The 10,778-nt window shown below is 28.3% G+C and overlaps 1 protein-coding gene across 1 annotated transcript; it reads left to right on the top strand.

Moving 5' to 3' along the window:
- Positions 1-9,176: 9,176 nt before the first annotated feature.
- Positions 9,177-10,555, top strand: LOC123206437. The gene is made up of 2 exons (XM_044623636.1): positions 9,177-9,531; positions 10,122-10,555. Exons 1-2 carry the CDS (start codon positions 9,177-9,179, stop codon positions 10,553-10,555), a joined length of 789 nt encoding a protein of 262 aa, XP_044479571.1.
- Positions 10,556-10,778: the final 223 nt, after the last annotated feature.

Below are 10,778 nucleotides of genomic sequence, written 5' to 3'. Positions count from 1 at the left end.
GAACTTTCTTTCAAGCTATGGACATACACAATTGGTGTAGAATAAGACAATCAAATTATAAGTAGAATACAGTGGCAGAAATGGTAATTATGTTGCAACTCTCTGCCATAGGATTCAAAACCCTTCACATGCATGCAATTTGGATTCTAAGGAACACAATAATGAAAACCAAGACATAAAGGAAAGAGATCCACCAACCTTGGGGTCTTCCACCACCAATCTTCCACTAAGATGATTGGATAAAGGAAAATGAGGAAAAAACTTCAATGCTTTAATTCAAGTTCCATTCAAATGTTAACCAAAAATTACAAATGAAGGCTCGCTCCTTTATATAGGAGGCATGGATGACAATGATACACTTTGGTCAACAAATTAATATAAAATCAACTAAAATCCTTAATATATGCTAAGCCATCCATCATAAACTAAACCCATACCCAAATTAATAAATACAAGACAAAATAGTACATATTTTCCTTAAATGTAGGAAACTTGTTTCCTAACTAAGACAACTATCTTCTCTTCTAGTTCAAAACCAACTAAAGGCATACTTTGAGATCTTTGGGCTTCAAAAAGGAGTCTTGGACGTTTGGACCAATAATGGGCTTCAAAAGTTGCACTTTTGGATCAATTTAGAGCAATTATATAAGTGGGTCTTAAGTCCACTTAAGGAGGCTATATCCAAAGGTGGATTTGGACCAAAATTGAGGAGGTATTGCATCCTTAGGCTTGTATATTGTTGGAAATTCATTCATCTTAACTTCTTAGGTGGCATGGTGACTTGAGGAAGATATGGAGCTAAAAAATGGAGAAGGACCCATGTATGCATCAGTTTTGCTCAGGAGATTTTTTTTTTTTTTATAAGCATCAATGTTACTGGGCCTGATTTGATGAAGCCAGTCACCAAGATGACCTTTCAAAGATGAAAAAAAGCCAAAGAACTTATTCCTACCCAAGGTTTGATGTAATTTCAAATTCATACTTATCAACTTTTAAAAACTCAAAGCTTCACTTATGATTTAATTTTTGTTAAAATTTTTAGTTAGTGTTATGGATAAAATCATTAATTTAATAATATTATTAAAAAGATATTTAATTCATTTTATTTTCCCCCTAAGTTTTAAAACTAACATCTTCATCCCTATATAAAATTTTTTAGTTTTGAAAAACCACATTTTACCCCCATTTTTTCCTATTTCAATCACCCTCAAAACTTTTAAAAACTTCATTTCACCCTCTATTAAACTTTAGTTTCCGGTATCCTCTTCATCCATCTCCAACCTCTTCCTTTGCTTAAGCAAACATCGACCTTGACCCATAAACCATTTTCGTTGTTTTTATACATGAACAAAGATTTGGACACTGATATAGGAAAATGCCTTAACAAGAAGCAGAGGGTGACAAACATCTTCGTGAAAGAAGATCTAGATGTCGGTGTCAGAAAATGTCTCAGTAAGAACCTGAGGAAGACGCATGTTCACAAATGAAGATCTGGACCACCTTTTTCATATGCGTTCTGGACAAACATTATCTAGATCTTTGTCATCGATCTGGATGAAGATCTTTGTGCATTTGTCACCAATCTTTGTCTAGATCGGTTCAGACTAACATTGATCTAGATGTATGATTGATAGGTGGCCAGAGAAATCTAGATCAATGGGTGAAGAGATGAAAATAAAACCCTAGGTTTAGGGGGTAATTTTGATTTTTCAAAATTAAAAAATTTCATTTATGGTGAAGTTGTTAATTTTTAAAACCTAGAAGAAAATTAATGAATTATATATTTTTAATATATTATTAAAATGACCATTTTACTCTTAATTCTAACTAAAAATTTTAACAGAAATTAGATTATAGGTGAGATTTAAAACTTTTAAAAGTTAATAAGTGTGAGTTGGTCTTACATCAAACCTTGGGTAGGAATAACTCTTTTGGCCATAAAAAAAGATTGAGGCGGATAGAGCATTTCCAACTCAAGATCAAAAGTACAGACTTATTTTCATTCTTGAAGTTTTAAAAAATTAAATTTTCATCCATCACTTATTTCCATTCTATTTGGTTTGTCTAAAAGTTATTATTTTCATTTTTATTAAAATTATAAAATTACCATTAATAATTAATTTTTATATATATTATTAGTATATACTTATCTAATTTAAAAATTTATTATTTAAACTCTCACAAAAAATATTAAAATTCCAACAAATTTTAAAATATTATATTTCGATCAATTTTGTAAGATATAATTGTTATTATTAAAACTACCAAAAAAAATATTAAAATTTTAAAAATTTCACAAATAGATTTTTGAATTTTTAAAGACGCTTTAAAAATTCCATTAATACTCATAAAATTTTAAAAATTTATAGTTCATCCCTATACTTTTAAAAATGGATAATAAAAAAAATAAAGAGGAAAATAAAAAAGAATAAATAGAAAAATAAAATAAAAAATAGAAAATTATATATAAAATAATGTTTTTATCCTTTTACTTAAAAAAATTTACTAAAGAAAGTTAAAAGTATTCAAAATTATTAAAAACCTGAACCAAAATAGAGTAACAATAAAACCAACTCAGATATTGGGTTGAAATATTATGAAACTAAAATTTCCATTTCGTTTTTGTAGGTTGGTGCGACCTATTACTCTTTCCTTGTGCCTATTTCTCTTCAGAGGGCTGGTTCACAGGCACAACCCTTGTAATTTTGTGGCATACTCATGGATTGACCAGTTCCTATTTGGAAGGCCGCAACTTTTTAACCATCGCAGTTTAGACTCCTATTAAAACTAAAAATGAATTATCAGAATTGAGCTAATTTTTAAATTATATAAATAATAAAAACTTATTTTATATTAAATATTTATTAAATCACATCACAAAAGTCAACAAACATGAAAAGAAAGAGATACCAATTAATGTCTGGTGGCTTTCTCTGTTCACTTTCGTGCCTGTAAGTTAAAATATTTCTTTTCAGACAATCGTGATAATTGTTTATAATTTATCAGAACTACTTCGTTATAACAAATTTTAAAACATTATATTGTAATTACAATTAGATTCAAATTGAATTTATTTAAATTTGATTTGAATAAATCTAAAATGAGTCAATTTTATACGAGTTTGATTGATCTCGAGCTATTCACCAAATTTTTTAATTAAAAATTTTGATATGAAACGATATCGTTTTGATCAATATGTATTAAAATGATATCATTTTTATAACAAAATAATTAAAAATTTGAGTTAAAAATAAGTCAAATTAAATTCAAACCGAGTTCGAGTTTAGCTTTCATGAACTCGAATTCTATTACATATAAATCGAGCTAAATTTGAGCTCAAACGAATTTAAACTTAACTTGATTCGAATCTAACCCTAATTACAATAAGTAGTTGAGAATTACCACAAATTTTAAAACTTGAGAAGTATAGCAGAATTATTACACGTTATCATTGTATTGTAGTAAGCATTTGAAGTGTCCATGATGCAAATTTTAATTTATTAAATAATACAATTCCGTGGAGTAATTTAATTTATTAAATATATTCAAAACAAATTTTTATATAGAATTGAAAAACTGAATAACTAAAAGTTTGATTTTGTTATCCAGTAAAATTGATTTGATTATTAATTGGTTTTCATATAGAATTTGTTCAATTTTGATTTAGAATTTCGGTTGGCAAATTTTTTAAACCGGTTTTGTTATCCTAATTTTGAATATTCCTAACAAAAATAAATAATAGGTGAGAAACTGATTTTTTGAAACTTAAAAAGTAAAAATTTAAAATTTGAAATGAAAAAAGTGGTTAAAGGTATATACAGAGAGAGAGAGAGAGAGAGAGAGAGAGAGAGAGAGTTTTAATTTTAGGTGTCAAAGATGTATAAAGGAAAGGGTTAAAGCTTGCCTACAATTTTCCTACGCTTATTTTTTGTTAATGTGAAAGGGTAGTGCTGATGAATGGTAACCACTAAATCATTTTAAGTAATTATAATAAAATTATGTATATAATTTTGAGTGTTTAGTTGATTGTCTACAATATGTGCTATTATGTGATGAACACCTTGATGTGTAGCCAAATACAAGTGTTGATTAAGATAAGGGCTAGTTTAACAAATACAAATTTCAAGTAAATATGTAGTCAAGTTTAACCAACTCAAAATACAAACACACAAGTAATAAACAATAACATAAGAAGATAAATGACCAAGAAACAACTCAAGGTTTAAAGGACATACCATCAATCAAAGGATTCCACCATCTAACTTCGGTCAAGAGAGAAAGGATAAATGAAATAAATGACCAAAAACACACCCAAAGTTTAAAAGAGAATCAGCGACCAAGGGAGTCTATCAACTAACTTTGGTCAAAAGAGAAAGGATAAAGATACACTCATGGCTTAAAGAAGAACCACCGGCGAGAGGTAAACAATTTCATTAATCAATCTCTTGATATTACATGAAGAAGTTAGGTTCCTATATAAATCTCAAAATATTACTAAACTATTACATTTTCAAATTCAAAATTCAAGACACATAATAGTTTAAAAGATTTTCCAAAGAGGTAAGGGATAAATGGTCAACCATAGTGTCATTCTTATCTTTACCGATTTGGGCAATTCTTGAGTCGTCCACTTGTCTCCTTAACCTGTATTATTAATTGCTTCATTTGACTTGATTTGAGTTTTCTTATATTAAACTAGTACAAAATTAATAGGTTTTATATAACAAAATATATGATTAATCTATTACAAGATTAACTAAAATATAATTAAATAAATGTAACTTCCTTGGACTTAGACTGAGTTGGTGAAACTTGAAGTATTGAAGTTTGATTGTTAATCGTGGGTCAAATTATATAAATATCTAATTTAATACTTAAAACTGATCAATGTATCATTGTTCAACAATTATTTGGCTGTTTCCTTATTTTTATTTTCTACATACCCACAGAATAAGAAAAAAAAAGTCATAAAAAAAGGCAAATTTTGAGATTTCATTAGAGTAAAACTATTTGCAACTAACAATAAATACTAATTTGTGTACAATAATCTCTAAGTATAAAGTAATATCCAATTATATAATAATATGTCACAACTAATATTTACAATGAGAACTAACTTATATTTTAATTTATAATCATCTAATTATACAGTAATACAATATTATTAATATTTAAATTAACACTTATTATTAATGAATTAAAAAAGTTAGTTTTAGAGTTTTGACCTCTTATAATTGATCTTAAGAATGTATGGTTAAACTGCTAACAATACTTCTCACGTAATTAAAAGGGAAAAATCTCTTTAAAAAAAAAACCCTCCATGCTTAATTAGGTTCACCTTCCTAAATTTTAAACTAAGTTAGGGTTTTTATATGGAACATTTTTCTCAAATCAAATTTAATTATTATTATTTTTTTACATTTTTTCCACAATTTCCTAACTTCAACTTATCGTTTATTCTTCATAATTAGATTTATCGTGTTATGTATTTATTGTTTTCATTGCTTTAGTATTTTTAATTCATCAAGCTAACAACTATTTAAAATAAACACAAGGTATCAATGATAAATTTGCTTATGACAACATTAATGTTTATGTATAATTAAATGTTAAAAATAATAAATAAATAAATATATATATATATATATATATATATATATATATATATATATATATATATATATATATATATATATATATATATATATATATATATAATAGAGTCAGAACAATATTATACATATCTATTTTGAGTAAATAAATAAATGCACACTCATATATGTTATTATATGATTGAGTTTTTTTAATTCTTAATTTAAAATCATTAAATTATATAATGATATATATCAAGTATATATCTATTTATGTATTAAAAGTTGATATATATAGTTTTATTGATTGAGTTAAGTGTATAATAATGTTATTCTTAGAAATTTAAATTAAGGTTAAATTGTTAAAATAAAAGCTAAAATTAATAATGGCAGGTGAAAATCAATTAAGTGGGAGATCTTTTTGTGGCTTTTCCATGGCTTCTTTGAGTTATGGAAAGAGGTACAGCTTGTTCAATTATATAGTGAAAGATACTCCATTGCACTCTAACCTGTCCGATGAAATCATTCTAGATATATAATTAATAGATAAACTCTATAACCAGGAAATTCCATGGTAAGTCCCATAATTTGTGGCTCATGGTCAACAAGCATTAGGAAGAAAAATATTGGATTCAAACAAAGTATTTAATTTCTAATAAATAAATGGGGTAATAAATATTTCCACCTAAAGTTTGATAAAATGACATATTCCCCTATTTATGTTTGAAAAAGTTAATTTTTCACTCATTTGTCAAAGTCAATTTTTAGTTTTAACAATAAAAAAATATTTATGTCATTTCATCTAAATATTATAATAGATATGTATTTTAGAATGTAGATACATTTTTCAAAAATTTAATAGGAGTAAATGGACATCATCTCAATCTTGTGTAAGAAATTATTATATTCATCTATATATATTTTAAAAATATTACTGTACCATAAATAGTATAATATGATATTTATACTTTTAATTTATTATATTCTTTGAAGGTATAATTATCATTTTTAAACTAATAAGGAGCATCTTAAATTTTAAAAACATCTCCAAGCTTTTTTCAAATTTTAAAAACCCACTTAAGAATTTCAATAACACCTCTAATATTTCAAAATTTATAGTTTACCTCTAAACATGTGATTGTATATTTGTATTAGTAAATTTTTTTATTATTTGAAATTAAAGTAATATAAATTAGGTTATAAAATTATTTAATAAAATTTGGGGACACAATATTATTTTGCTTGAGTTTTTTTTTATGTTTTTTCAAAAATTTTATTAAAAAATTTTGCATATTTGATATAGAAATATAACAGTTAAGAGAGAAATTCACTTTTTCAAACTCAAATGATATAATTACTATTTCATCAAGCCTTAGGTGGAAAATAGTGATTTCGCCTAAACAAATAAATAATTACTGTCATAGAGGCGTCAATTGGGCCTTCTAGGCCAAGCCCTGGGCCTAAGTGTTAGGCCCGTGGGCTAGCCCATTACTATTTATAATTTATAATTAGTTAATTAATAATTATAATATAAAAAATTATGAATATTTATAAGAAATAAAAATTTTAAAGTTAAAAAAAAAAAGTTTAAGTTCTTTGGACCAATATCAAATGCTTGAGATAATCAAAATTTTAGTTTGATTGAAACATGTTTCTTGACCCTTATTTATAGTGAGTGAGAGAAGTAAAAAATTTTACTTTTTTCAATGTGAGATTTTTTGTAAAGTGTAAAAATGTAAGTATAAAAGTTTCACATCTAAAAAAGTACAATAATTCATTTTCTTTATAGAGTATAAATAAAAGTTAAATAAAGTAAAAAGTTCAATCATACTTATGTTTTATATCCCACATTGGTGAAATTGCTCATGAGAACTTAATTCACTTATTATAAATAAGTTTGTCTTCTTTTTAATCACAATTTAATTTTCTAACATGTTTTCTAATTAAAGAAAACATAATTAAAAAAAATCATTCGATAAAATTTTTTTTATTAAAATTAACAGGCCAGCTTAGTACGAGCCCGTAGGTCAGCCTGTTTAAAATAGACCTGATCTAACCTATTGTATATATGGTTGGGCCTTGAGCTTTAAAGTTTTCATGGGTCAACCTATCTTAAAGGCTCATTACTATCAGAGCCTAAGGCCTAACCCGACCCATGGGTTTGATGAGCTGAGCTGCAGCCAGACCCATCACCACCTCTAGTTGAGAATAATAATCCTTCAAATGTTTAAAGCATTCAATTCCAACGTAACAAGAAAAATCAGTTTGTTTTATATGCATATCTATTTAATTATCATAAATTACTATATAAATAAAGAGTAACTACCATTGTCCCACCCAAAGTTTGGTGCAATAACACTTTTTCACCCTTAGTTAGCGTTAATAGCATTCCCTCCCCTCTCCCCCCCCCCCCCCCCCCCCCACCAAAAAGTAACTCTGTTAACAGAAATAGCACAGTAAAATATACATTTACTGTAATCCCCATTGGAGTTGAATTTTTGTTATTATATATTAAATTGACTTAAAATTACTTAAACACCCTTAATTTATAGTTGACTCTAATTTATTCTTATTTGATATATTTTTATATATTTATTTTAATTCCTTAAATGTTTTTCACAAATGAAATATAAAAGAATAACACAATATGTATTCTCATGTTAATATAATGACTTAAAAGATTGAATTGCTAGAAGTGATACATTATATCAATTCTCAATTGAATTCAATTGGCAAAAAAAAAATAAAAAATCCAAAAAGATAAAAATAAGCTCATCTATACTGAACAAGAGACTAGAAATTTGCATTGATTGTTGATGTCATTACATTTACAAAGTTTTCCAATAAAAATCTCTTAGTAGCGTTAGAACACTTTGCAGAATTCTTTAGACATATACGTTTACAGCAATTCACTTTTTAGAACTTGTAGCTTTAAAAAAAAAAAATTGCAACCCCTTATCAGCAATAATTTCCACCAAAATCTGCAAGCATACCCAAAATATGGACTAAAATCTCCAACTAATATACCAAAATTTGCTCTAAAATCTCCTACTAATATAGTCAAGATCTTCTGAATAGAATTTGCAGCTACAACACAAACACACTCGACAACATAATCATACAGTTCACCATCAAAATCAACACAATCTACAATTGAAACAAAGCCAATAGGAAGCACCGAAATTTTCAATAAAAAATTAATTACTCAAAAGCTAGGATTTCAAATTCAAAAGTTGTAGAAATTTGATTAACTCCTAACAGTTATCAGCAAGTAAACCAGTAAACATTTCAAAACATAAATAGAATAGCTCCATAATACATGCACCACTAACAAATAAAAAGAACCATTCACCAACAGAAAATTGTAGTAATAATATCAATCATGTTAAATTTTATAATTCAAAAGAATTTCATCCCAACTTATAATAATAAACACTCAATTAGCTCATTTTAAAATCCTAACACCTGTTTACATAATCTTTTTGATACAAAAATTATACCATATACTGACTGCCGAATCCAAAACCATTTTCATCATCTCAAACACATATTCAATCTCAGCTTCCAAAACCATAACATCGTATTATGGACATTCTGAATATGACTAAAGGTTGTCTCTTTTTTAAGTACCTTGGAGTTCCTATGATGTATTCTAAGCTTTCTATAGGAAATTGCAAGTCGATAATTGATAAGATCCTTGGCAGAATAACTTCTTGGAAAAGTAAATCTCTTTCCTATGCTGGGAGATTGAACCTTATTAAAACTATCCTCTTTAACATTCAAATCTATTGGTCTTCCCTCTTTGTGCTTCTTGAAAAGATCCTCAACGAAATTGATTCTCACCTGAGGGCTTTTCTTTGGGCTGGAGTAGACATGAATAGACACAAAGCTAAGGTGGCTTGGGAAGATGTTTGTGTTCCCAAAGATGAAAATGGCCTTGGTATTTTGAAGAGCAAAGATTGGAATAAAGCAACCATTGCTAAACACCTTTGGAGACTCATCCATCTTGAAAATCAGTCGTTTTGGGTTACTTGGATAAAAGAGAATCGTCTTTATAGAAACAACTTTTGGGAGTGCAAGCCGGCTAATAACAGTTCTTGGATTTAGAAGAAATTAGTCAGTTTAAGAAAGGAGTTAATGATGAAAATTAAGGTTAGAGTTGGGGATAGGAGTTTCACCTCGCTTTGTTTGATAATTGGCACCCTTTTGGTCCCCTCCACAAAAAATTCAAGGATAGTATCATTTTTGTCTTTGGGTTAAGTAGGAAGGCCATGGTGAGAGAGATCATTAAAGATGGTAATTGGAAATGGCCTATGGCGAACTTCAAAGATCTTGCAGAAATAAAAAAACAAAGTGGATTGCAATCCTTCTAGGGGTGGTATAAAATTGTGTGGTGTCTAAACCATAAAGGTGATTTCACAATAAGGAATGCTTAAGATGAATTTCGCCAAAAGAAGAGAAAGGTTGTGTGGCATGGGTTGGTATGGCACAAGAAGAACATTTCGAGACATTCTTTCATCTTTTGGTTAGCTATAAAAGAGAAACTTCTTACAAAAGATAAGCTTCTGAGATTTGGCTTGATTAGGAGGGCCACTTGTGTTTTGTGCGAGACTGAGGATGAGAATGTTGACCACCTCTTCTTGCATTCTTCCTTCAACAAATACGGTTGGAGTGCTATGCTTGGGGATATTCATATGAATTACGATGAGCTTCCTTGGAGTGATTATATTGAAAAGAATGCCAAAGATTTGGAGAGGAATAACTTTAAGACTTTGCTTTGGAAGTTGAGCTTAGGGGCCTCGGTGTATGCCTTGTGGAGACAGAGGAACAACAGATGTTTCTCTTATCAAAAGACGACCAAGGATTCTGTGGTGAAGAATATTAAGAGGTTGGCTAGAGACAAAGGTGCGGAGCTCTCAGGCACATGTCTTAACTCCGAAAATGCCCGCGTTGCATCTAAATAGGGTCTTCCAAGATGTATTTTCAAGGAGTCAAAAGCTTTTTTAGGTTGGGTCTGGGAGCTATTTTGGTTAGAATAAATAGTGGTAATCCTGGATTGGTGACTAGAGGAGGGGTTATTTTTACCTAATTTGTGTGTTGCAGGTTCCTCTATTTCATTAGTTTCTGTTGCCAAACTTAGAGGTTGCCCGCTAATGGCATCTGTCTAGTGCTGATTCTGAAGTTCCT

This window comes from Mangifera indica, unplaced genomic scaffold, assembly GCF_011075055.1.
Source record: "Mangifera indica cultivar Alphonso unplaced genomic scaffold, CATAS_Mindica_2.1 Un_0036, whole genome shotgun sequence".
Taxonomy (NCBI): domain Eukaryota; kingdom Viridiplantae; phylum Streptophyta; class Magnoliopsida; order Sapindales; family Anacardiaceae; genus Mangifera; species Mangifera indica.
Note: the sequence above shows the minus strand (reverse complement) of the source record. Positions and strands in the feature narration are given on the sequence as shown.

Coding starts and splice junctions, on each gene's coding strand:
- LOC123206437 (XM_044623636.1), top strand. CDS start 9,177: ATGGACATTCTGAATATGACTAAAGGTTGTCTCTTTTTTAAGTACCTT. Junction 9,532..10,121: donor CAAAGATGAAAATGGCCTTG/GTATTTTGAAGA, acceptor TCTTTTGGTTAG/CTATAAAAGAGAAACTTCTT.